At 41.1% G+C, this 27,832-nt stretch overlaps 1 protein-coding gene across 1 annotated transcript in view; it reads left to right on the top strand.

The window, feature by feature from the left end:
• The first annotated feature begins 447 nt into the window (after nucleotides 1-447).
• FLT3 (fms related receptor tyrosine kinase 3) overlaps nucleotides 448-27,832 on the top strand; it is a 45,683-nt gene continuing 18,298 nt past the window's right edge. Inside the window, exons 1-9 of the mRNA XM_063394723.1 lie at nucleotides 448-1,476; nucleotides 14,256-14,380; nucleotides 15,915-16,117; nucleotides 16,902-17,017; nucleotides 19,217-19,334; nucleotides 21,836-21,972; nucleotides 22,572-22,711; nucleotides 22,786-22,939; nucleotides 26,472-26,637. Coding sequence (XP_063250793.1) covers nucleotides 1,422-1,476; nucleotides 14,256-14,380; nucleotides 15,915-16,117; nucleotides 16,902-17,017; nucleotides 19,217-19,334; nucleotides 21,836-21,972; nucleotides 22,572-22,711; nucleotides 22,786-22,939; nucleotides 26,472-26,637 — 1,214 coding nt within the window. The 5' untranslated portion in view covers nucleotides 448-1,421. The remainder of the gene's footprint in view (nucleotides 1,477-14,255; nucleotides 14,381-15,914; nucleotides 16,118-16,901; nucleotides 17,018-19,216; nucleotides 19,335-21,835; nucleotides 21,973-22,571; nucleotides 22,712-22,785; nucleotides 22,940-26,471; nucleotides 26,638-27,832) is intronic.

Genomic DNA, 27,832 nt, shown 5'->3' with positions numbered 1-27,832 from the left:
TGGTATGTCTGTCTAGTTCTGATTCATCTACATTTTTATTTTGACTTCCCTAATGCAGAAGATATTTTATTATTGATACCAGGTATCAATAATAAAAATCTAAAAAATCTAAAAATCTAAAAAATCTAAAAAATCTATCAAAAAAATCTAGATATCATCTCTGAGATGTTTCTGAGAACACTTTACCAACACTGAGCTTATTTGCTTAGGGATTCTTTTTATCCAGGTTCTGAACAATCACAGAATGAATGCTTAGCCCTTGGTTAGTAAAAATAACAACAGAATGAATAATAAAATATAATTTTATCTATAAAACACAACAGCCAAGCGAATAATAAAAATCCCCCGGTCTGTCCTGGGGCATCACAGGGGAGATGCTCCAGCTTAATCCTTAGAACTGGATCTGCTTTCTGTGGCTGTGATGCATAGCTGTGCAAGGTAGGGAGATCTGTGCCCCTCTGAAATGTCCTGTTCTGGTACAAATCATTGGGGCTTGCTGGCACCAGCAAGTCCAGCTACACCTGAGCCGGTTCCACCTCTTACACACCAGTGACCTAGAGCCGATGAGGAGGCAGCTGCTGAAGCACTATGCTCCAAGGAAGGTGACAAGCAGGGACAGGCTGAGGACAGGCTGCCTCCACAGGCTCGCCTCTGAGCCTGGAGGCCTTTATTTTTATTGCCTAGACAAGCAATCTGTGTAACAACGTCAGAACAGTATAACTCGCTTTGAACCTTCCTGCAAACAGTGCTAGTTCCCTGTTCCCCCTGGTATAAGCACAACACCACACCACAAGCCCACTCCCTGCCTGGGTGGCAGCCCCCAGAATCTCAGAGGTGACCACAGCAGGTCCTCTGTCACCAGCAGAGCAAGTGCTCAACAAGCATGGGAAACCTTCCTCAGCCCACCCTGACAGATGTGGCAGGGTATTCCCATGGTGTTTCACAAAGTTCACTTGGATTTTTTTTTTTTTTTTTGAGCTCTTTAGCTTGGCAAAACACTTGCTCATCCCCTCATCAGGACTTGTAGAAATTATAGAAATTATGCTTACTGCCAGCGTGTGGAAACAAAAATTGTAACTGCTTCAAAAATAAGAGTTGAAGTGAGACAGCAAAAAGTCTTCTGCACCAAATTTAAATGAGAAAAGGTCTTTGTAAGTGTGAGCAAAGGACTGAAGATTGAGCAGCTGAATTGGAGGCAACTGCTCAGCTTGGTGGAGGCATCCTCTGACAGAAGGAAGATGCTCCCCAACCCCCGGAGAGGCCCCTCTTCTCCACAGCTGTTTCCTTGTGGCTCAGGTCTTGAGCCCTCTCTTTTGAAGAAGTGGTTTCACTGTGGGCAGTGACATGCACCCTTAAGGCTGCATGCACCTGCAGGCTCAGTTTCACTTGTGGGGCCAGGGGACTGCAGGGCACCACCAGCCATGACAGTGAGCTGGCCCCACGGCTGTTCTGCTGGAATTCCATTTCAGCTCACAGGTGAGGTCTCATCACACTCCTTGGGCCCTTTTGTCTCCATTTCCCACTCTCTCACTGTGTTCCTTCACCTCTTTCTTTTCTTTCTTCTTTGATTTATTTTTCTCTTGTTTTACCTATTTTAGAATCTTTTATTTTCTGTCTCACCTTTCTTCTGTCCTCTGGAGATGGTCTTCTTCCTCTCATCACCCTAATCTCTCCTAGCCCAGCCTGGCATTTGCTCTTATTGCATCTAACACATTTTATGCTCAAGGCAAAAAGTATTTAAATTACTGAGGGGCTTTTTGTTCTCTTTCTTCTGATGTAAATGTGTTTCCTGCTGTTAATGCTAGCTTGACCTGAACACTTTAAATAATATACCTCAAATTTCCCACATAAATAATCTGTGAATACAATATCTTTGTAGAGTGAAATATAATGATGCATCATTGTCTTATCAGGTTTTGTTGTTGTTGTATAATGATCTAAATAGAAGAAGGCATGATATTAATAAATAGACAGTATCTTTGTTTACTGTTAGAGTGAAGAATTTTGGAATTTAACGCTTGATTTCCTCTACTGAAAATCAGCCCAACAATTAACTGTTAAAAAAAAAGTAATGGCATTTGCTTCCATCTGAAATGCCTGAAACTGTTTTTCTCTAAAATTAATGGCTCGTTCTTATCAAAAATGATCTTGCTGATTCAAAATCCTGGACTGAGTGCATGTTTTTCTCCTGACTGATATAGTTCTGATGCATACCTGAGAAAGTTTTTTTAACAACCTGTGGTCCATTTTCAGCTCCATATACAGAGACAATAATATTTACTTCAAAGAGCAATTGTTAGATATTATTCATTCATGGTTGAAAGTCTACGTGAGCTATTTGAAAAGAAGGTGGAGTAAAAATGAAAATGAATATTTTATGATCTTGTGGTTTGCATGACTGCTGATACTACTAAGCAAACCCTGTCAAAGAGGGATTTCTGTGTTTTCTTGACTGAGCTTTGCTACTTTAGCAGGCTGCATACCAAAATAAACAAAAATTATTAGCATCTGGGATGTGATGGTGCCCAAACACCCCTGTCAGCATGGCTAAGAGACAGTTCTGCAGAGAGAGCAAAAGGTGTGAAAGCCCCAAGACGTGATTATCCTCTAGGACGACTGGTGTTCTTTCTGTCGAGATATTATTTAGCCAAGGCAAGGTGTACAGGGAGGCAATGTTGCATCTCGTAAGGCTGTTATAGGGGGGAAAATGCAAATGCTTTTACAAAGCAGCTAGGATCTGAAGCATCAGAGACAGCGCTGACAGCAAAAATCCTGGGAACTGCTAGTTCCATACATGTCTCTAACAGGTCACTCTTAAAAACAAATTTGATGTAAATAATGTTAAGCATTTAATGAATTACATATACTTTCTTAAAAATACCTGTGTTCCCTTTAAGAATCTGTTGTCTAGAGATAAGACTGAGTAATAAATTGTGCAAACAACAGATGGTATCTGTATAATGGACTAGTATCATCAGAAACAGCAACACTTAACCAGCAAAGAAAAGCTAAACTATAATAACACCTGACGGAAAATCTCCACAATATCTTTAGACTTAAGGCAGCAGGTCAGTCTTAAAATTACAAGCTGAGAACTGCAGAAGTTTCAAGAAAGAACAAGCATCTTGCCTGTGTTATTTGCTGGAAATAAATGCTCCCCAGCAGCAAGAAATTTAATCCCAAAGACTTCAGGAAACAATATATACTATACAATATATATGTAAATACAGCTATATACATTAAAAGCACTATTCCAGTTTCTCATCTTACATTCTTCTGGTCATCCTAAACAAGAGTTTGTGGCTAAAGGGAATGTTATCTAGCATAAAATTAGCCTTGCATTAGTGGATAAGGTAAGACATGGATGGGGCTTGGGAACAGAGGCAGTAGTTGTTTCATGTTTTCACAGATTGAAGAATTTTGTAAAAAGAAACTTTCAGTGAGTGGCCTTTCTCATCAGAGAAAGTTTTCCACTGACAATCACTCCTGCTCCCTTTTTTTTTAATTACACCCCTTTCTTACTGAGAGATGTTCATGAAACCCAGTTTCAGGGCACCTGAGAGAAATGAAGATGTGAGAAGCTGCCTAAGATCTCCCTGTGACTGGCAAATGAGAGGAAATTGTATATGAGCAAGGACTGCAAGCTCAGATCCCAACAAGATCCAGATTAGATTATGGTGTGTCTGACTGTACAAAAATTAGAAGGCAATACCCTGTATTCCCTCATATTGAAAACTCCCTCACAGAACATACAAGTGTCCATTACATTCCTATGGCAGAGATCTTGGAAAATGAGATGGGCCAGCACACTTCTTTTGGAGGAGAACCCAGAAATGTGTGGGACTCAGCCACCTGCACAATCGGTTCAGCTCCCAGCAATACACTGATTTCTCTCCAACAAAACAGCTGACAAACATTCCAGAGCAAGTTCAGGCACTGAGCCCTGCCACTGGCAGGAAGGTGAAATCAATGAGCACCCCAGGGGGAATCAAGTTTGATCTTGTCTCTTTCCCAAAACATGCAAAATCTTGGGTGCAAGCTGGTTGTGAATGTTGGATGAGGCCAGTACATGGTCTGCTCTCTCAGGAAGAGTAGTGGGCCCAGCAGACCACATGCTCATGGTCGTCCATCACCATATATTTCATGGATCAGAAGATAAGGTATCACTTCTGAAGATTCCTGAAAGTGAAATTACTGTGCAGGAAAACCATTGTTTTCCTGTGGAAGTAAATGCAACTTAAAACTATGGGTGTTTTGTTTCTTTTGAGGTTTGGAGCCATTTGCTTTTCCCCTTCTTTTCTTCAGAAAATTCCTCTGGTTACCCATATTCCAAGCTACTGAGAAGCAGGAAGATGCCTGGAGTGCAGCCTGACTTCCAGGGCTGCCCCTCACCTCTGCCCAGTGTTGGGTGGGCGCTGCTGCTGTGGCTGCTCAGAAGAGGCAAATTTGTCAGCAGAGCAGAGCTGTGGGCATCCTGTCCTGCTGCAGCATCTGCTTCAGGAGCCCCTCCTATAATTACCCCCAAAATATTATAGCATTGAGCACCTCTTATTCACAGGCTTCTGAAAATGTGTCTCTCAAAATCAGAAACTTCATTTGAAATGAAACTCACATTTCAGCTGAGAAATTGGTTTAGCTCACTGGGTTGATTTAGGTTTTCTGAAAATCTTCCTTTAAAACTGCTGAAAAAAATGAGCAGGGCAAACAGACAGAAAAGATAGCTTATTTCCTGGATATTTAGCTCTGTTACTGTTGTAAGACAGTATTTACTCCTTTGGTAGTAGATAATATTTCTAATGTGTCAGATACAAGGGCTAGTTTGAAAAGTGATTTATGGTTACATGCTGTATAAGGAATATGCTGGATTTTACATTTGTACAACTGCTTTGGAATTGCAATTATTTTTAACCCTAACTTCCTAATGAGACAAATAAGAACAACTAGTATTTATTTTGTTAATTTTTACCATATTTAGTTCAAAATAGCAACTATGATTTTTTTTTAAATACCTTAGATTTACTTTTATCTTTTCTTATTTTGCAGCAAAATTGTTCTCTCCCACTCTCCTTCTTTCTGTCCATTTTTCCTCAATACATATCTCAGGGCTTCTGTGTTCCCTCCTCATTCCCTCTCCCAGGAAAGTAAGGACAATATCATCTACCCAGTTATAGAAACCTGTTTTCATTTAAAAGGGAAGTTTTACCATACTAGGATGGCAAGGAGTATCAGTTCTTTATCTGCCATCTTGTGTTTTCATTTCTGTTTCAGGCAGATCTTTTTCTCCTTCTTGAATATATGTGAGGGCTCATAACTTTACCTTTAGATACTTAAAGTAGCCTTTGCTTGCAAGAAGTTATTGATTCCACTAATGTCAGAAGTGCTTGACTGTGTTGGGTAATGAGACTGGAGTATTTTAACAGAGCAGATTAAAAAAAAAAATTTAAGCAAACTTACTTACGTCATTAGATGAGATGGATCTGTTTACCTTACTTCAGGGTTGTCTATCCAGCTTCTTAATAGCACAAACATGCCATTCCTATGAGCAAACATCCTCTGGAGAACAGTCAAGGATAAGGACAGCCCAGTGCCACTTTCTGATTTGTGGGAGACCTCTGTGGCCTCTGTGCTTCTTTGCCCACAAAATTGTTCGGTTGTTCACAGTCACAGCAGAGTGAGGAAGGAGACCATTCGGTCCAACCTCACTGCTCAAGCAGAGCTGCCTAAAGCCAGCTGCTTAGGATCCTGTCCAGGTAGCACTTCAATACCTCTGAGGGTAGAGACCACCACCTCCCTGGGCAATGTGTGTCCATGTTTGGCCACCCACATGCTGGGAAAGTCTGTGCTCATTGCCTCTGTGCCACTGGGCACAACCAAGAGCCTGGCTCCATCCTCTTTGCACGCTCCCTTCAGATGGTTGTGCCTCTGAGCCTTCTCTTCCTGCACTAAACAGTCCCAGTTTTCTCAGCCTTTCCTCACAGGAGAGATGTTCCTGTCCCATAATCATCTTTGGGGCATTCCACTGCACTTTCTCCAGTATGCCCATGTCTCTCTTACACTGAGGAACCCACAGCTTGGTACAGGACTCCAGATGTGTCCTTGACAGTGCTGACTAGAGGCAAAGGAGCTCTGTCTGCTGGCAAAACACCTCCTAATGTGGCTAATTGTTCACCATACTTAGTGGGGTGCAAGGGTAATGTGAGAGCCGAGAAGAAGCTCCCTTGAGGGGGCAGAAGATGTGGACAAGAAGCAGAAGAAGAACCAGCCACAACATAGGCTCTTCCTCATGCCATGGTAGTTGAGGTTCACTGTATTTTCAGCCACTTTTCAGCCACTTCCCAAAAAAGGGTGTCCTAAGCCATCCTAGTTATTCTTTGCAAACTGGATCACAAGAGGTTGGAATGGCCCAAAATGTGGCTAAAGCAGCAGGGATTTCAGGGAGCTCCCTGTGAGCACCATCCTGAGCAGTCAAACTAGGCTGTTACTCTCCCTGACTTAATGAATGCTGAAATCACAATGCTTACCCAAGGCATGGTTTGGATATTGATCTGCAGTAAAGTCGATGGCAAAATTAATCAGCAACACTGGATATGTAATAGTATCATGTGAAAAATACACCTGCACTTCCTCTCATTGTTAGCTGATTTTTGCTGCAAAAGGCACTGAATCTAACCTACCTGTAAGTAATCAGTAAAGAACAGGAGTATCTGCTGAATCACAGCTACCTTTTCTTTGGGGTAAGTTTTGGTCTGGTTTTCCAACAGAGGAGTGTAAAATACATGCCCCATGTGATACCTTATTTGAAAACTTCAGCCATCTCAATTATTCTTTGATAAAATCTCGATGTAATTTATATGTTGTCTGCAATGAGCCATAGGCTGGGCTGCTGATTGTCCTCCTGTAAGAAGGCAGGTATTAGCACTGAAAAGCATAATTTTATCCAAAAGATGAAGCTTGCTGAAATCTGTACCAGAATTTGTTAGGACATATGACAGAGGAAAAATTAAAAGCAATGACCAAGTTATTAAGTATTTATTAAAAAAAAAAAAACCAAAAAACGGAAAGAGCAAATTTCTTGCAGCTGTTTTCATCTGGGACCTGAAAATGGAGGGTTCATGAAAAGGTGAGGAAAATTTAAAATACAGAAAATGAATTTGTGGACAGAGTTTTCCCCGTTACTTGTGTCATACTGTTGGAGTAGGTGGGTCTTGCCAGTAGTTTTCTGAGGCAGATTGAGGAAACTTCTCTGTTTCTCATATGTTGAAGAAGATCTTTTAGATTAAGGCATAGATTAAATTTGGGAGGACTAGGGAAGCAAACTTCTTAGGAGAGGCAGTGTGTTTCACTACAGAAACGGCATAAAATGGATGCTATCAAACAGCAGAACCATTTGCTGAGACTTAGACTGGATGCATAGAAATGGTTTACTCACTATGACAGCAAGTTCTAGTTTAATATCTCCTCTGAAGAAACATTTTTGAGACCACTATAATAAACAGGGGCACAACCTACATGAAGGTGTTCTTCTGAGAAAGAAGGTTTTGCAGTATAAATTGTTCTTAGGAAAAGAAAACCCAAACTTTTTTCTATTTTTTTTTCCAAAAAAAAAAAAAAAAAAAAAAAAAATCAGAGAATCATAGAATCACTTAGATTGGAAAAGACCTCTAAGATCATTAAGTCCAAGCATTAATCCAGCACTGCCAAGTCCACCACTAAATCATGTCCCAATGTGCCTCATCTGCACGTCTTTTAAATATCTCCAAGAATAGTGACGCAACCACTTCCCTGGGCAGCCTGTTCCAACACATGACCAAACTTTCTTGAAGAAAATTTTCCTGATATCCAATCTAAACTTCCCTTGACGTAATTTGAGTCCGTTTCCTCTCATCCTCTGATTTGTTACCTAGGAGAAGAGGCTGATCCCCAGCTCAGCACACGTTCTATAAGGTAGTTGTAGAGAGCGATAAGGTCTCCCTTGAGCCTTCTTTTCCTCCAGGCTAAACTCCCTCAGCCGCTCCTCATCACACCTGTGTTGCAGACTGTTCCCTAACATTTTGAAGTGTTTTCCAGCTTTCGTCTTTCAATAAAAAGACAGGAAATGCTTGTTGGAGACTTCATGGGAAAAAGAAAAGAAAAGAAAAGAAAAGAAAAGAAAAGAAAAGAAAAGAAAAGAAAAGAAAAGAAAAGAAAAGAAAAGAAAAGAAAAGAAAAGAAAAGAAAAGAAAAGAAAAGAAAAGAAAAGAAAAGAAAAGAAAAGAAAAGAAAAGAAAAGAAAAGAAAAGAAAAGAAAAGAAAAGAAAAGAAAAGAAAAGAAAAGAGAAGAGAAGAGAAGAGAAGAGAAGAGAAGAGAAGAGAAGAGAAGAGAAGAGAAGAGAAGAGAAGAGAAGAGAAGAGAAAAGAAAAGAAAAGAAAAGAAAAGAAAAGAAAAGAAAAGAAAAGAAAAGAAAAGAAAAGAAAAGAAAAGAAAAGAAAAGAAAAGAAAAGAAAAGAAAAGAAAAGAAAAGATCAGTCATCAGCGATTTAAGTAAGGCATGAAAGAATTTACAAGAGACTCCTGTGTCACGTTTCGTTTCCTAAGAATATTAAAAAGCAGAGCATCTCCTCGGCAATCAGCTGGAGCCAGAACTGGGAGAACTGGGAGTCGGCGCCGCGCCTGTATCCGCCGGCAGTGCCGCAGGAGCACCGGGATGCGCGGGATGCTCGGGATGCTCGGGATGCGCGGGATGCAGCGCCCCCTGCCGCCCGCACGCCGCGGGCCCGTGGGCGCGGTCCCCGCACGGACGCGGGCCCGGGGCGAACAGCGCGGAGCGGCAGCGCCTGCACGCCTGGCAGAAATCGGAGAGGAGCCCGGGGACGGGGAAGGAGGTGGTGGCACATACGGGTGGAAAAAACATCCGCGCGAAGGGCTGCAGGCCAATGCAAACAGGACTGGCAGGTGAGGGTAGCATTCCAGGATGTATAGTTGTGTAGTATCAGTGTTGTATAGTATCAGTGCAGGACCCCATCATTAGTTTTTGACTCGGTACACAGACCCGAACTAAGCACTTTTCTGAAGCCACAGGACCTCCCCTGCTCCACTCTTCTTGCTGCTGTCTTGCTCAGGGGTTCAGGTCTGGAGATTCTTGTCCCTTCCCTCCAAACCCTCTGCATAGAGCTGTCACACTCTATAGGCTCTTCTTTCCATCTCAAATCATGCTTGAACTGTGAATGAGTCAATTCACGTGACATTTATTGTAATTAACTGGTAAGACCAGATAAATGACTGCTCCTGACCCAGACATACCCCAGCCAGTGCTACAACAGCTGGCCATGATTAGCGTGAGCTGGCAGCAGAGGCATCTTGTCACCCACCTTGCTTGTTAAACCTTGTACTAACATGGTTAATATTCCAAAACACGGAGCAACTCCTCCGGCCTAGTCATCATATGCAAACAAACTCACAAGGTGCATATTTTCCTGAGAAGGGAGTTATTTAAGCTGAAAGGATGAAGATGCTGAGAAAGGAAGCTGGTGAGGAAGGACAAAAGTTAAGTTTGATATGACAGAAATGAGATATGGTTAAAAGGTAGGAATTAATTTGAGATCAGATCTTTTTACCTGTCCTGCCTCCTTCTGATTTTTAGCATGTTTGTATTGAGTACATTTCTCACTTCAGGATCCACCACTCTGAGGGTGATTTGAGAAAAAGGCTACCACATGCAAAAGTGGGGGTTTGAAAGAGTTAATGAATGAATGAATATTAAGCTCATCCATGGCACTACTTTGAGGATTTTTTCTGGCAAATCATGACAGACATAACAACAGTTTTCCTCCCCTGACCATGAAGAAAATTTTGGAAAGATGATCCAGAGAGTCACACCCAGAGGACACAGTCAGAAGCCAAATAAGACCCAAATCATAGTTTTCTTTATGTAAATCTACTGAGCTGTAAAGTAGAGTGGAAGATTGTTCTGTGTCTAGGAAAGGCCTGACTGCTATGTAAAATATTAAGCACCCTAAACAAAACACAAATACAAGGTGCTTCCCTTGGTATGAAGAGAAAGGTTTTCATCTTTCACAGTTCTCCAGTCCCCAAGTTATTGTCTTTCTGGTAAACTCTGACTTTCAGCACATTTTAGAGTGGTTTTCCCAGTCTTCCAAAGGCTACTTTTGTCACTTCCTATTTGAAAATAAAATTTCCAAAGCAAGTTGCATTCATCTGATAGCTGAATTAGCTTAAACAGAGCTTCTTAGTTTGGTATCTCTCCAGTAGATTCAGGCCTTTCTTGTCAGCACCATAGCACGTAATCTCCCTTTTTGCCTTTTACAGGCGTTTTCCCCAGTATGTGTCAACACATCTTGATGAAGCCTTGGCTCTGTCTATGGCAACGAGGTGTTTGTCTGACTGCAGTGAGAACAAGATTTCTCCTACTGCCTTTATTTTTGTATAACCTTTAAAAAGATAATGAAGATGGAAAGCAGGCATAAACAAACATTGTTCAGAGGCAGTAATTCTTTTTCATTTCAGCTTCACTCTAGTTCAGCAATAGACAGTATGATTATGCATGCTACTTATTTGATATTCTTTACCCGGTGCTTTTAGTCTCTGCAGTTCTTAGTTTGGATTTTCAGGAGGATGACTGATGTGCAGACCATAACAGCAGCCCTTGAACCAGCCAGGTAGAAGCTGAAAGATCAAGACAGCGAATCACAGCATTACCATTTTACCAATGTTTCTTTTCTTGATTTTACTTTTTTTGAAAGGCTTGTTCATGCTCTGATTTTCTATTTTGTCCTACACAAGTCTTCAAGACGTACACAAATATAGGCCACTCAGTATCACTTCTTACTATCATATTGCTCATTTATTTCTCACTGTAAAGCATCTGGAATCATGTCAGGTTCAAAACATCCTTCCTTACCCCAAAAACCTTCACAGGAGTAAAGGTACACCACAGCAGTGGCAAGCTGTTGCAGTTTACATGAAAAGGAGTCCCATTTCCTCTTACACATGAGGGTGTCAGGGTGCTCACTACTTCCAGCATAGTCTCACATACCACCCTTTACAGATGCAGTTCCAGCTCACCAGACACTTGGTTTGCATGTCTCACTCACAGTCTGGTTGCTACAGCTGTCCAGCTTTTAGCTGCAAATCTGCTCCCTGTTGGTGTTTAAATACACCCTTCCCTTTTCTGCTGTGACCTTAGGAATCCCTCTCACGAGGCAACATGAGCAAAGTGGAGTAATGCCACATTGGTACACACTGGCTGAACTTGTACAATCAGAAGTTTAAATTATTCACAGATCAGAAACATAAAGCAAGGGAATGGTCAGCAAGCCAACTGAGTTGAGCTTTTGAGGTGTTATTTTCAGGTGGTTTCTGCTGCTGTGTTTTAGAAATCAGAGGACATTGGTGGTTTACCATCAGCTAAATCCTTGGCTGTGAACAGTCTCTGCTTTGAAAAGGGTGAAAGCAGAATCAGCCAACAAAACCAACCAAAGTGGAGAAAGCTGAGCAGAGAAGAACGTGGTAAAAGGTTAGGGAGGGAGCTAGAAACCTGAGTTGCACTGATGGAAGGAGTTCAGCATGCTTGGTGTAGATACTTAATGCATACCTCCTTTCAGCTGCCCTCTGGCATTCCCTGTCTCAAGAAGTGCTGTTATTATTTTTATAGTCAATGGATGGAGATACATGTCTCCACAAAGAAATCATGTTCGTCTTTTTTAGGGATGAGATGCAGGGTTTTACTCAGACACATGCAAATGCAGACCATTGCCTGTGCATGCTATGGAAAGGTGGCAACCAAAATGCAGTTTATGTTGGGTGCCTGAATGAGAAAGGCTCATCCTTAATACACTTTGGCAAGGAGAAGAGGTTGTCAAAGTATTGTCAAAGTGTTGCCAGCTCAGAGCTCAGGCAGTTCCAGAAGACACAAATGGCAAGGAGGAGATGGCAACAATTCTTACTCATTTCTTCCTATTTCCAGTTTTGCTCCTTCATTGCCTGCAGAAAGAGACTCATAGCATTCATCCTTCAAGTACTTTGTGATATATTTACCTTTTTTCCTTCTTTCAACTCTGCGCCTAGCTTTGTGTGCAACTGTCCCAGGAGCTGAGGGGGGAAAAAAAGAAAACAAAACAAAAAGAGAAGGCCTGAAGGCAGAAATATTTCAGGTTGCCAGGAGAAAGATGTTATTTTATGATTCACTGCTTATTTGTACTGCTGACAGATGACTTTAGGGAATTAATGGAAATCAGACATGTTTCACCCAGCCAGTTGTACAGTCTTGCTTCTGTTTGGTGTAGTAGTGCAGAAAGACTTATAGGAAGCATTCTGGAGAGATGATGCCTGTGAGGAATCAGAAACTTTCCCACGCTACTCTTTAAGCATAAGGGTAAAAGACTTCTGCTGCTTGAGGCAATCACAACTCCTGTGGGCAGCCTCATCCAGTGCCTCAATACCCTCCCAGTGAGGAATTTCTTCCTAATATTTAATCTCAACCTGTCCTCTTTCAGTTTAAACATTCCTCCTTGTGCTATCACTACATGCCCTTGTAAAACATTCCCCTTCCAGCTCTCTTCTAGCCCCCTTCAGGTGCCTGCAAGGTGCTGGAAGGCCTTCCCAGAGCCTTCTCTTCTCCAGGCTAAACAGCTCCAAATCTCTCAGCCTGTCTCCATAGGAGAGGTCATCCTGACCTCTGATAATCTTTGTGGCCCTCCTCTGGACATGCTCCAATGACTCCATGTCCTTCTGTACCCCAGAGCTGAATGCAGCATTCCAAGTGGGGTCTCACAAGAGCAGAGCAGAGGGGCAGAATCCCCTTCCTTGACCTCTGCCCACACTGCTTTTTATGCACCCCAGGATGAAGTTGGCTCTTTGTGCTGCAAGTCTACACTGCCAGCTCATGGTGAGATTCTCATCCACCAACACTCATGAGTCCTTATTCCCAGGGCTGCTCTCAATCCATGTTCCATTCAGCCTCTGTTTGTGCTTGTGCTTGCCCTGACCCAGGTGCAGCACCCTGCACTTGGCCTTATTGAACATCATGCAGTTCCCACAGGCTCATCCCTCAAGCCAACCCAGGTCCCTCTGGTTGCATCCCTTCTCTCCAGTGTGTTGACTACAGCACATAGCTTGGAGCCATCAGCAAACTTGCTAAGGGTGCACTTGATCCCACTGTTCATGTCATTGATAAAGATGTTAAACTAGTTTGGTCCCAATTCCAATCCCTCAGGAATACCACTCATCACTGCTCTCTGCTTGGACATCAAGCCATTGACCATCCAGCCAATTCCATATCCACTGATTGGTGCCTCTTTCAAATCCATGTCTCTCCAGTTTAGACACAAAGTTTCATGCAGGACAGTGTCCAGTTCTTAGCATGAGCCCAGGTAAATGGAGTCAGTCTCTCTTCCCTCACACACCAAAGCTGTAACCCCATCAGAGAGGGCCACCAGGTGCCATTTGTCCTTAGTGAGGTCATGTTGGCTGTCACCAGTCACCTTATTTTCCATGTGCCTTCTTATAGTTTCCAGGAGGATCTGCTCCATTATCTTGACAGGCGCCGAGACTGCCAGTCCTGTAGTTCTCCAGGTCTCTTTTTTTCCCCTTTGGAAAGGGGACTTATGCTTTCCCTTTTCCTGTCAGTGGGAATTTCACAGGATTGACACAGCTTCTTAAATATGATTGATAGGGGCTTACCCGCTTCCTCTGCCTGCTCCCTCAGGAGTCTCAGATGCATCTCATCAGGTCCCATGGACTGGTTCACCTTCAGCTTCCTTAGATGTTTTCAAACCTGATATCCTACAGCAGGTGGTTCTCCATTTCCCCAGTCCTTGCTGTGGGAAGGAAGGTGCATGATCATCCTCCCCCTCACAGTGGGCAAACACTGACCTTTGCTGCAGGGTTTGGTGCTTTCCAACATAAGGATGCAAAAGGGAAATGCAAGAGAGCATCTGTGTTTGATAATGTTGTTTCTAAAGGAGCCTCTATAACACATAATGGCTTTTGTCTTTAGACTTTCTCTGCAGTATTATGGGACATACTTGTAAAGTGGGATATGCCTGTGCTTTTGAAAGGTTCTCCGAACAGAGCTTCCACTCAGCTTCAATAAACAAGCAGAGCTAGAAAATTCATACTGTATGTCTGCATATTCAATTTGGCTTTTTTTTTTTTTAAGATGTAATATTTCTGCAGTTTGTTGTATTTTAACTAAAATTACTGTCCCATAGCAGAGATCTAGACTTTATTGCATATGATTTCTATTTCTGTTTTGCAGTTTTTGTTATGACAACAGTTGCTTTCACTTCTACAATGACTCAAAATACATCTGACATCACATGTGGGTTTATCAGCCAGAAGGATGAAAGTTCAGGAGCATCAGAGACATCAGTAACTCCTAAGGTGATATAAAAGAGAACAAGCTGCTTATAAAATGTTCCTGTCCATTCCAGAAATACCTTCCCAGGGACTTATAACACCCTAAATCTTTAGAATGTGGGGGCGTCACAGTCAAAATCTTCAGGGTTATGCTAAATATGACTACAGAAGGTTAGAGGGATATATATCTGAAAATTCATACTTTGTGAACAGTTAAGTACCAGTTTTCTCTAAAACTGGCTTTTAAATTAACATCATGTTGTCTTATATCAGCATGCCTGAATATTGCTGGCAACATATCAGTGTAAATATATATATGAAGATATGTGCCCTTAGGAGGAGACTGCCAAGGCCATGGTGTGTGTTTGTGCCACAGCTGCTGGACTGACAGGGAAGATGTACTGCCCCCTATTCCCACCACCAAAGACCACAAATCCCTGCCAGGTCCAAACCTTGACTTAGACACCAAAGCTGGACAATGAATAGAATTTTATTTTCTTCTCCTCTGACTCAAAATGGTAGAAAGCCAGGTGGAGGTGACATATAACTGAATTGTAAATCAGCTGAGACCTGTGGTTAAAAGATTTCATAAGGATTCTTGTTTCAAGGAAGTCTTATGAAATCTTTTTCATTCCTGAAAAATTAAATCAATAATTCAAATAACAAATTAAAGCATAGCAGCTGAAGCTGTGCTGTCCTTGTATCTGACAAGGCAGAATATGGCTGTTATTTCTAGTTACTTCTCAGGTCAAGAGAAAGGAAAAAGGAGAGAGGCATGAGAAGAACCAAATAAACAAACAAAATGGGGATGCCATGAACTCATCTTTTCATGTCTTTTCATAAACTTACACTGGATAAAATTCACCCAACAAAGCACTGGAGACATTTATGGCTCCTCTTCAGATGGAGCTACTTACTTGCCACCTTTTGCTGCAGCTAATCTTAGAGACATTAATCCGTTGGTGGCTTTCAGAATTACTCTGGAAGATTCTGTTTCTGTTTGCAATTCTCCTTTAGCTGTACACAGGGGTGAGGAAATGAAAAATATGACAGCGTCCAGCCCAAATGTTCTTTACCCAGTAAAGCCCCCAAGGAGTTGAGGAGCAGTCTAGCCAGAGGATGAAGCAGCAAGCAGTGAGATGCTAAAATAAACCAAACATTCTGACCCTGCCTTTGCATCCAAGTTGCAAAAGGAAAGGTTTTGTTATAGTTTTGTAACTACAGAACTGTTCAGTTCTATAGTTCTTCTCCCTGTGGTTCTAAGTGAAAGGAAACAAAATCAAGTGTAAGGAATAACCTGTATTACTAACTGAAATTACCATGGCTCTGGCTAAGATTGTTCTGTGGTGTCTGTCTAGGGAACAGAACTGACTAACTCAACAGGAACCCTATAGAGTTTCCTCATGCAGTAGAAGGCAACGTATTTATTAATGGGTTGGATGGTAGAAATCAAAAAAGAGCATCCTTAAAGAATTGCAATCAAGTTTGAATGCAAAAAAAAGTGCAAATAAAGCTAACTGTTAATAAATACCTAACAGTCTGTCCTCTTGCATTGCAGGTTTCTAATAGTTTTGAAGATCTTGGATGTTACTTGAATTCTCAAGGAACAGAGAACATCTACCAAACAATTAAAAATGTGGAAGTCAATGTATTTGAAGATATTGAATTAAGAATTACAATGAGCATTTCAAATATCACTTTGTGCTTTTGGTTCTTTAAAAAGAGCAAAGCCTGTAAACTTTCTTTGGACTCAGAGAATAGGTGAGTCAAGGGATGTACTGGATCAAAGACCCTCTAAGAGATCTTTTCTTTTAGAATGCAAATTTAACGACGTCTGTGACTGTGCCTGTGTTTGATTTCATGTTATGCATTATCTCTTTCAGTCTCTTAATCCTTAACTGTTGTCACCCAGCAGCACATTACTGATTGTCATTTAGATCAATGTACACACATGAATCTTAAAACCAAGAACATTTTAAAATAAGCTTGTTCTTTTAATTTGTGTAGCATCATGCATGGGGGTCTCCAGCCCATGAGGTCTCCAACTCAGTCTTATTGATGGATTTGAGCTTTGCCATGCTTGTGAGGAAAAATTGTGATTTTATAGTCAAAGAAACAGAGGCATGAAGAATTGTGTGACTTTTAGGATCATAGTGTAGATCAAGAACAGCAGCAGCATTCTAACACCCACAGCCAAAGACTGGAATTGAGACTGCATGGCTGCCTCCTCATGCAAAACTTGTAGCATGAGACTGTAAAGCTTTTTGCTGTGGAGCTCCTGAGCTGCCTCAAGCTCAGGAAGGCCATCCTTCCCAGTGCTCAGCATTAAACATGTGCTACTGTGACTGTAAGTTCCTATGTGCTGCTTGCCTGGGAAGACATGTGAAGGAAGTATTTCTGGTTGAAGGGCACTATGTAAACAATGAATACCAGTGTCTTTGAAGGGCTTTTGCAAGAGCTAAAGAGCTAATATTTAATTGTGTGTTCTAGATGCTACCTTCTTCGTATAAGCGTGACAAAAACAACTTTACTTTCTGTTTCATAGATATATTACATCTTTGGCTTTTTCCCAAATAAAAGAAGGACAAGCTGGAAAATACACTCTCGTGGTCATGAGTAAAACTGGCAATTACACGGTAGTTGTGCCTGTTCTCATCCGAAGTAAGTACATCTACATGAAGGGGTCATTCCATCAATGGGTTCGAGGGCAGAGGCTCAAGTTCAGTCAAAGCATTGAAGCTTTCATGTGCTGCACTTCAAGCATCTTCCTAGATTAGCATAGCACTTGGAGCTGTCTTCGGAGGCTGCAGTCAGAAGCACAAACTACATGAGTCAGCTTTCTCTAGTCAATAAACCATGCAAATGAACAAATAAAGATGTAAATGTGCAGAGGCTTTCTTCTCCCCTGTAAAAAATTCCCCTCTGTGTCAAAAACGACAAATTGATAATGGCTTTTTTTGTGCTTTCAGTGCTTGGGGGCTAGATTTGTTTGCTTTCATTTTAACCTGTTTATTGTTGGTGTTGCTTGCTGGGTTGTAATCTGGACCAGATCAGGATGTCCCTTTTATATTCTGGTCACACTTTGACCCACTGGCACTTTTCCACTTGTGCCCGCTGCTGTGTCTCTCACTTCTCTCACTGCTTTTCCTTTTACAGTTCTGGGGGTGGGAAGAGGTACCCTGAGGAAAGGGGAAAGAGAAGGTCCCTCTTCTCAGTGCCAGTGACTTGTTCACTGTCTTTTAAAGCAAATCCTATCAGTTCTGCAGCTGCTCAACACAAACATGCCCAAGAAGCTGAGGTTTTAGCTGCTGTTAAATGCTCATGACAGAGCACCTGTAAGGGTGAACTTTTTGAAAGGGTCCCAGTGGGAGTGGATTTGTTTGTTTTCTTAAGGCTCACACAAGAGACATCTCTGATGCAAAGCCAACAGCTGCAACAAAGTGCAAGCTTCTGTTTCTAACCAGGAGTGTCCAAAGACATCTCAAAAAACCCCATAAAGATACATGGTGACATGATTTTTTAACAGAATAGAAAGATTGTAACACTTTGTCTGGAAAGAGACAAATTTAAAGATAAAATTTAAAACTGCAAAAAGAAATTTCAAAGGCAAAACCTCAATCCAAACAGCTAAAAGACTAGAGAACACTTCCAGGTTTAACAAGCACTATTACTTGCCTTGATTTTAATAAACTGTGACTAATCAACATTTGCTTTTCCCTCTTTATTTGTTTTTAAAGTACTTCTTCTGTCTAACTTTTTTTCTCTCTCTGGTGTCAGAAAAGTCACCTCCAATCTCTCCTTGTTTAATTTGAAAGCTTACTGCATGCCTCAATCATAATTTTAACAGCTTCATTGAGGGGACAAGGTATTAAACCTTTCACTAAGGATTGCCATCTTGATATCAATTAGGCTTTAGAGGTAGAAAGTGTTATTACATGTGCAAGCAAGAATAGTTTGAAACAATTCCATATCAATTGCTTGGATTGCTTTCTCTTTGCTCCTGTGAATTTAATGTCATAATTACATCTCTTACAAAAACCTTTAGGCTAGACATGAATCCTTCAATTTGCTTGTGAATCTCTGTAGGTAAAAAATACGTCTTAGGCCTATCCTATAAGACATAAATGAGGAAAGAAATGACAAAACCATGAGTGTTACTTTCACCTTAGCACATCACCTTGCCCGCAGTGGAGGTATGACTGAGGAAAATGTCACTTTTAAATGTGGCTGCTGCAATTTCATTGAAAGATGGCTTAAAACTGGACTCAGTGCTTTTCATTTTGAGTCAAACCTTTAGCAGTTTTAATACATTAAACTTTTTGTCCCCAGTCCAGGTCTGTACCTGAGAGGTTGAGGGTGCTGGGAATTGTCTAGGAATCATTTCCCTCTGGGTTACAGATGCAGGGTAGAGAAGTTTGCTGGTTATCAGAAGTCATTATCACCCTTTCTATCTCAGTCGTGTATCTGATCTGACTGAGCAAACCCCATTTTGTGTACAGATTTTGTAGTCTCAACAGATACTCCACCAAAGGATGGGCTTAGGATGTTATTTCAAAATCACAGGTGCTCCTGCCCAGTGAAAGGAATAGAAACCACAGCAAATTAACCCCTTTCAGTATCAGTCTCGGGATTATGCCCTGGCAGGTCTTTGGTACAGGGAAGCTGTGCATTTAGCAATCAAGGCTGAAAAGCTCATGAGACCAACCCACAATATGCCTAGGGCTTAATCATATTCTGCTCCCTCAGTGTTGAAACTCCTGAAATAAATCACAGCTCTGTATCTTTATGTACTACAAAAAGAGCAAAACATTGTTTCAAAATTATTTCAGCTTTCTTAAACGTTTGTATGATTTTTATCAGAAAAACCAGCCAAACCCTATTTCAGGAAAGGGGAAAAATCAGATTCTATCAAGTGCATATCTGAGAGCTACCCCCAGGCCTCTGTGGAATGGATATTCTGCAAAACACCTGAGAAGAGGTATGTATATGTTTATATGTGTGTTGAAACTAAAAGTTTGCCATCTTCTGAAGAAAAAGAACAACGTGAGAGGAAATGACCTCAAGACGTGCCAGGGAGATTTAGATTGTATATTAGGAAAAGTTTCTTCATTGATAGGGTTGCTAAGCAGTGTAACAGGCTGCCAAAGGAAGCAATTGAATCACCATTCCTGGCAGTCTTCAAAAAACATGTAATGTGGCATTTGGAGACATGGTTTAGTGGTGAACATGGCAGAGTGCAGTTGATGGTTGGACTCAATAATCTTAGAGGTCTTCTCCAACCTTAATGATTCTATGATTCTACACTGCTTAGTGTGCCTACTGAGCTGGGGAGATAACTGAAGAGGAGCTTTTGATGCAGAGTTTTTGGAGATGGACTCTGCTAGTTGGCACACCCACGGGCTGATTGAAAACCTATGTCCACGTGATCCACTTTTGGAGTGTTGCAACACATTTTTTCCTAGAAATTTGGACTATTGTGCTCTTTCAGAAATTGTCAGCTCTTAGAAATGTTATTCCAAATTCATATTTTGATGTCACAAGAGCAAATCAAAGGCATCTTGTTTCCCTCTAGTTTATCACATTGTTTTTAAATTTGAATCTTACAATCATAGAACACATCGGATTGGAAAAGACCTTTAAAGCTTATCTTTAAAGTCTAAGTGTGCTGCAATATGCCAGTACATCTTCAATGAGATCAAGTTCCTCAGAGCCTTGGCCCTGAATGCTTCCAAGCATGGTGCATTTGCCACCTCTCTGGCAACCTGTGTCAGTGTTTCTCCAACCTCATAATAATAAAAAACCCCATATTCTTTATGTCTAGTCTAGATTTACCTTCTTTTAGTTTGAAACCATTACCCCTTGTCCTATTGTAACAGGCCCTGCTAAAGGGTTTGTCCTGTTCTCACTGATAAATCCTTTTTAACTACTGGAAGGAAGCTGTAAGTCTTCCCAGAGCCTTCACTTCTCCAGGCTGACCAATCCCAGCTGTCTCCATAGGAGAGGTGCTCCAGCCCTCTGAACTTCTTTGTGGTCTCCTCTGGACTCTCTGCAATAGGCCACATCTTTCTCATATTGAAGGCCCCAGAACTGGATGCAGTCCTCTAGAAAGTGTAGTAGGGGGGCAGAATTGTCTCCCTTCACCTGCTGGCCACACTTTTGTTGATGCAGCTGAGAATAAGATTGTTTTCGGGGCTGCAAGTGTACATAGCACAATCAAGCTCAACTTGTCTTCCACCAGTTCTCCCAAGTCCTTCTTAGTTGGGCTGCCCAACAGAACTAAGTTCTGTTCATCCCCCAGCCTGGACTGGATACTGGGGATTGCCCTGACACAGGAGCAGCACCTTGTGCTTGGCATTGTTGCACCTCATGAGTTTCCCACAGGCCCACCTCTTGAGCTTTTCCAGGTCTCCCTGGATGCCATCCCATCCTGTCCCATCCCCCATGTGTGCCAAGTGCACCACACAGCTTGGTGCCCTCTGTAAGCTTCCCACTCTCTATGTCATTGATGAAGATATTAGTACTGGTCCCAGGACAGAGCCCTGAGGGACACTGCTTGTCTCTGAAGGCCGGGTGGACACCAAGACATTGACCACTACCCTCTGAATGCAACCCTCCAACCAAAGTCCCATTCACCAAACAGTCCACCCCTCAAATCTGTATCTCTCCAATTTAGAGACAAGGATGCTGGGGGGAGCATGCACACAGCTTTACAGAAATCCAGAGAGATGGCATCTGCTGCCATTCCCTTGTCCACTGATATTGTGTCACTCCATCACAGAAGACCACTAGGTTGATCAGGCAGGACTGCCCTTGGTGAAGCCATCCTGACTGTTTCAAATCACGTCCCTGTGCCTTAGCAGAACTTCTAGGAGGTTCTGTTCTGTGGCCTTCCCGGAGGTAAGGCTGACAGGTTGGCAGTTCCCGTGGTCTTCCTTTCTACCCCTTTTTAAAAATGATGCAATGTTTCCCTTTTTCCAGTCACTGGTAACTTCACCAGGAGCATTAGAGCTGAGAAGACAAGGGATCATGATTTTGTGAGCTAAATAATGTTTCCCATTCTCTTAATATACAAAGTTTATTCTATTAGCAGGGGCAATAATGCCTTTCTCTGCAGCATGGCAGTTCAGGTCTGGATCTCACAATGGCCACTGGATTTGCAGCACCTCCCACAACCAGGAAATCAGAGATGTGGTGTGAAAGCTCAGCCTCTGTGATTTTGCTCTCATCTGGGTTTTGATCACGTCATTACCTGTCTAAGAACCAGTCTGAGCATATTCAGGTCATTTCAGCCCACATTTCTGCCTAGACTGTGACATTTTTATTTTCTTATCTTCACCTTTCCTAGTTCCTTTTTATTCAATATGTGAGACCCAATTTTCCCACTATTGTTTGAATATTCTCATGGTTTGGATATTTATCAGATTTATTTGCTTGAGGTTAACCAAATGAGTCAATGAATAATTATGCTTGTCATTGCAGTTGCCCTTATAAAAGGCATGAAGAAACTGGAGAATTAGATGGCATACAGATGGTGCAACATGAATTATTTCAAACTTACATATGGTGCTGTGCAGTTAATGTCCTGGGCAGAGAATGCGCCCGGCTCTTTACAATAGGTAACTTCCCTCTAAGGTTTACTTGGATGTGAGCTCAGTCCTGCTGCTGAAGCTAGTTGCACTACCCATCTGAGCATGATTTCTGGTCTAAGATACTTGTTTGTAATCACTGGAATAAAGCTAAGAGTGAATATGATTGCTCTGTCACATGTTTAAAACCTAATTCCAATAGCTCTTTGTGGTCTCTGTAAGAAGCTTCTTGCCTTTCTACATTTGCTATATTGTATTGACTTTTTCTTTCATGCTTTTAGGACTGTGTGCAAGGAAAAGCTCTCTGAAGTGTTCTCAAACATATGTATTTATATATAATTACTAATTAATATATGCCCTCATGTTTGCTTGCCTTTTTTTTTTTTAATAAACCCAACCTGAACTAAGATCTATACTGCACTGTGCACTAGAGATATCTTGTGAATCATGCCAAAATTTGTTTTGAGAAATCTAAATCCATGAAGATTACTAATTTCATTATTATGATAATTACTATTACAATGTAAAAATGAATATCTATACAGCATTAGCAGAAAAAACTGATGATCTAACTATAGATTTTCCAGGCAAAGTGATGGTTCTTTCAATCTCTATGTTTTGGTTTGTAGATTTAAATGAAAGACAAGCAGCACCTTTACCTGAACTCTTACTTAAGGTCGGGGAACCATTGCTGATCAGATGCAGAGCTGTTCACCATAATTATAAATTCAGAATACAGCTATCTTTTGAAAACAGAGATGTTGAGCAGGTAAAAAGACATATTTTATAATTGGTTGTATTGGGCACTGTCAACTGATTAAATATGAGTCTCTGTTGAAACAGGGTAGCTACTTTGAAGGATTAGAATATCAAGCAAACTTCTCAGCAATTCGGATCCAGTATGTGTTTGCTTCAGCAGCAGAAAGAAATGACAGTGGACATTACACCTGTTCTTCTACTGCTCATCCGAATCAAACTGCTTTGATCACAGTTCTAGGTAACTCCATTCCCTGGTGTTAATTTTGTCTCTCAGTTGTTTTGCTTTGTTTTCAATGTGTCTGTTCTTTACTTGCAGATATGTAATGTATGTTCACAGTTTCCTTGCTAAGGAAAAAGTCTATTTGCACTTACAAGCAACCCAGGAGTGCCAAGAGATTAATCTGAACTGAGTCATTCTGGTACCTGAATACAGTTAACCTTTTCTTTATATTACTTTTCGAATCATTCCCTTTAAAAGACAGTGCTTTTAGAAGTGAAATGAAATGTCACTGTTGAGAGATGCAGTCTGTATGATTGTTTCAATGGGATCTCCTAGAAACACAAATGGCGATTCATGTCATATGTTGGTGACTCTCAGCCAGTATGCCACAGAGCCATAATCTTAAAAATCAAATTTCATTCTACTTAAGCAACATGCTGATTTAAAAGCCAGCAGTGTTGAATTTAGTTGAGAGCAGCCCCTACTGCAAACTTTGTTTCTCAGATGGAAATAATATACAAATAAACGTAGGTGTGGAAATAAGGCATAAAAAGGAAAGCTATAGATAGGACCACACTGCTGGCATAGGTACAGGGTGTGATTTAATGATTGTGTGCCTGGAGTTGGAGTCTCTAGCCCTGAAAACAAAGCTCCCTGAAGCAGTCACCATATGTGTGACCTTAGATGTACTTGCTTTCAGGATTTACGAGACCTAGACTAGGAATGGTAGGAAGTGAGAATACTTACCCCAGTCTTCAGAAATTGCTTTCCCAGTGAGATATCCTCTTTTCAGCTTCTGCCTCAGTGGGAAGTTCTCTTGTCATTTACCATAACTGAGTACGATACCTGTGCATTTTTTCTACTCACATCTTCTTGGTAAACAGGAACATAGGGGTGAGGGTGTACTGTAGACATAGGGCAAGATCCTCTTTTTATCAGTAGCTGAGCATAGATCAGAAATAGTGGCTTCTTGGATCTGTGAACTATCAGAGCTGCGCATAGATCAGAAATAGTGACTTCTTGGATCTGTGAACTATCAGGTGTGAGCATTGATGGCAGTCAGAGAGAATATTTGAGTCACTGTCCCTGGAAGGCTGTATTTCTGAGCAGGGTATTTTTTTCACTGCAATGCACCAACCTATATTGTTTGTCTGTGCCCTCCTTAGTACCCTTTTATGACAACAAAACTTCTGAGGTTTCGTTGGTTTTGCAAATGAAAAAATCTATTTGTTTACTTATATGATGGATTAAAGTGGCTGATGTTGTCATACCAAGATAACAGCTGTACTTCTCTCTCCAAGGTTGTACAGGAATATCCTGTGCTTCTGATCCATCCCAGCATTTAGCCTAATGTGTTAATGACAATCACTGTGGGTGTGAATTTACGCTAACTATGCAGATTTCACTTCAGCAGTGTTATAGATACAGATTTCACTCAGTTGCTGATGTGTTAGGGTATCAGTTTCTGAAACAATCAGCATCCCACCTTTAAACCATTACTGTCCATGATTCAACACCTGTAGCTTCACTGGGAAACACCATGGTGTAACTTATCCAAGAGAAAACCGATTTGGTTGGCACACACTCCATTGCCTGGGGAGCCTGGCTACCATGGCTATATGGATGGGTGTTCTTTGCATCTCTAATAATGCCTTGCAGCCAGACAGCTTTGATTTGCTCTTTGGTAATTGATTCCTCACCAATTTATCCCATTTTGTGTGACAGTCAGGTCAGGCAGGGTGGTTAGGCCACTTCAAAGCACAGCAGAGATCATGGCAATCAAGTGCGGCTGCAAGGCTCTTTGTTATTGCAGGTCTTGTGTTCAGTTTCCACCAGCATTAAACAAAGAATTTTTAGCACTACACAGTCTTAAACAATATGTAGATTATTTTCCAGCACATTATATTAGAAGCAAAAAATAAAGAAATATGAGGAACACAGAGACTTGTTTGATCTCAAGAGTTTCATCTCACCTCTTTGGAATTGCCAAGTGTAAATAGTCAAAAATACACTTAAGTCTGCCAAAAATTATAAACCAGTCAATAATGTGCCACTTTCTCCTCCAACAAAGAAACTATATTTTTTTCTCTGTTGTTTTCCAGAGAAATGGCATACACTGTTCCAAGGTCTTTAAATGCCCTCTGTAGAAAGCCTATACTCTTGGCTGGTTGTGTTGTTAACAGTACACTCATATGATATTCTGTCTGTAAGGATGAGCACCAAAAGATGAAGGCTTCATGTATAAAATCAATAAACCTTTAATAGAAAAAATAGGATAGCAGTCATGAAAGCAAGAGTTTCTTGTTTTGAAATACTGAAATGTTTGTGAGTTTTATGAGAGTTTCCAAGTAATAAGTAGTCTAAGACAGATAAAACTTGCTGAGTGGAATATAGGGTTACAATCAGAAGAAAAACATTCAAAAGGAGAAAACAGGTCAGTAATGTTTTTATGGTGTGTTTTTTCACCATGTAGCTGATTAAACACCACTACAAGTTTTCCAGATATTGTAGAGTCCTTGGAGATACTCAAACCAAGCAGGACATGGCTCTGAGCAACCTCATCCAGCTAGACCTGCTCTGGGCAGGAGTTTGACTACATATCTCTTCCAATGTATATGGTTCTGTGATCTTTCCAGAGCTGATCCTAACACCACTGGTGTCTTTAGGACAGGCTCCCCCTACACATTTCTGCTGTTCAGTCTCTTTAGGTAGGATTCATTCCAAGCCATGAGACATCTAGCCCCAGAAACGACTTTGGTTCCTTCATCAGTGAGTGCCAAGAAATAATATTTCCAAGAGAAGTTCAGTACATCTTTGTTATCTTCTGCTTTAGGATGGGATACAATTGAATATGTCTTTTTCATTCCACTGAATTTATGAGAGTTATGATACGAACAAGTAACTTAGGTGAATCACAGAACTTTTGACATCTCCACTAGGTGAAACAAAACCCACCCTAACAGGCCAAATACCAGAAGAACATGGTGCATGGACCTCTTCAAAACACTTTTCCATGTTGCTGTCGTCTTGCATTAAATAAGTTTGTTTTAAATGGAGAAATACAGGAGCAGCTACAGGACTCATTTGCAAAATCTTCAGCTTATTTCAGGAAAGGAGAAAGAACTACTGTCAACACCTGATTGTGATGGTAGTGCCATCTAGTTCTGTTCCTGAAGAAGGAAAGCCAAGAATTGCAGCTGTTAACAACTGGAATACAGACCTAAAACAAACCAAATAAATAATAAAGTCATTGGTTCTGTGACTCTGTAGGGCAGGTTGAAGAGAAATGTCAGACAATTTTGGAAGTGCTCTGGTCTGACCAAATATGCAACTTCATTAGGTTCAAATCATCTGTCTGCAACTGAACACAGTGAAAATACTTCAATACTATTTTGAAACATTATCTTATTTTGATTAACAGGATACCTTTTGTGATGTAACATGGTTTTTGCTTGTGATAAACAAAATGAAAAAATATACAGAAATTAAAATGTCTTCATTAAAGTCCAGCCTTTCTAATACATCTTTTCCTTCATTTTTTTTTCTCCAGAAAAGGGATTTATAAACATAACTGACTCTAAAGAAGATTTTGAAATTGGTGAGGAAGAGTTTTGCTTTGAAGTTAACTTTACAGCATATCCTCCAGTTAGATGCATGTGGCTATTCTCCAAAAACACATTTCCATGTATACAAAGTCACAGTGTCAATGAACGCAGGTATTTGAATCTTTTGTAATAATTCAATATAATAATGTTTCCTCCTTATATCTCATTTGGATGGTTTACTGTCGATGTTTCATACTCTCTTTGTGTTTTAAAAAATATGAATGGGCCACGTGGTGAGACTGCATTAAGAAAAGATGCTCAAACATAATTTTGGCTTTCAACAACAGTTCACAGATAATTTGTAGAATCACTTTATTCTCTGTTTATAATAAACTCTTTGCTAAGTTATGCATACAGCAACCCTTTAGTTCATATGCATTTTGCCATTCCCCTTCTCTCTAACATCATTTCTGAGTCACAGAGCTGTTGCAGTTTTCATTCTGGATCACAAGTTCTGCATGTCCCCATTTTGTCATCCTGTTGTTGATGATGTTCCCAGTGTCTTTCAAACAGCTCAGACCAAGTCCAGGGTGCTGTATTCCCAGGCCTCTGCTGGGTGTGCTGGCCTGTGCCTGTGTCACAGAAACATGCTGTTCTGCTCGTTACCCAGGTCATGGATTCTTCCGCTGCTGCAGCAAAACATGTTTTGAACAAACCTGTTAGTTATCTACCTTTTCTGTTGTTTCCTACAATGGACTTCTGGCATGAATCCTGTTTAAGGCTAATGCTTTCCCCATTCCCTAGGCTCTCTAATTTCTTGATAACATTATCTAATTTCCTTCAGGGTTTCTTTCAGAGTAGTCCCATGGCTTTGCAGGTAACAGCTTTTACTCACCTCAATGAAAGTAAAGCCAAGCTGCTCTTTTCAAGTTTTTGCATTAAAAGTAAGCAGGCTGCAGGCAGGACCTAATGCAGCTGCTCTGATTTCTTCTCATGCTCTTAAAATCTCTGTCATCTTCTGGATAAAGCTGTGTCAAGGACTTGATTACACTTTTTAGGATTTCTTTCCATAGAATTTTGGTACCTTTGATTTTACCCACTAGCTTGTCAAGTTATCTTTGCAACAGGCTGGCCTTTTCATCTGCATCAGATGGTGTATTGGAGTCAGATCTCAGTGAGGTTCAGAGACAGCTCAGTTCAGGCTAGCAAATTGTCATCTCCTGGCAATGGCCACAGGAACTCTGTCCCTGCTGATAAAGTGAGGGCTGTCAGCAAACTTTGATAGCACTGGGAGGGTGTTGGTGACTAATCTGTAATGCCTGACACGGGCTTGGCAGAACTGTGCTTTCTGACAGGACTGATTTTG

This window comes from Prinia subflava, chromosome 3 (genome assembly GCF_021018805.1).
Source record: "Prinia subflava isolate CZ2003 ecotype Zambia chromosome 3, Cam_Psub_1.2, whole genome shotgun sequence".
Classification (NCBI taxonomy): Eukaryota; Metazoa; Chordata; class Aves; order Passeriformes; family Cisticolidae; genus Prinia; species Prinia subflava.
The sequence above is the reverse complement of the archived record's forward strand: the minus strand, read 5'-3'. Positions and strand labels throughout refer to the sequence as shown.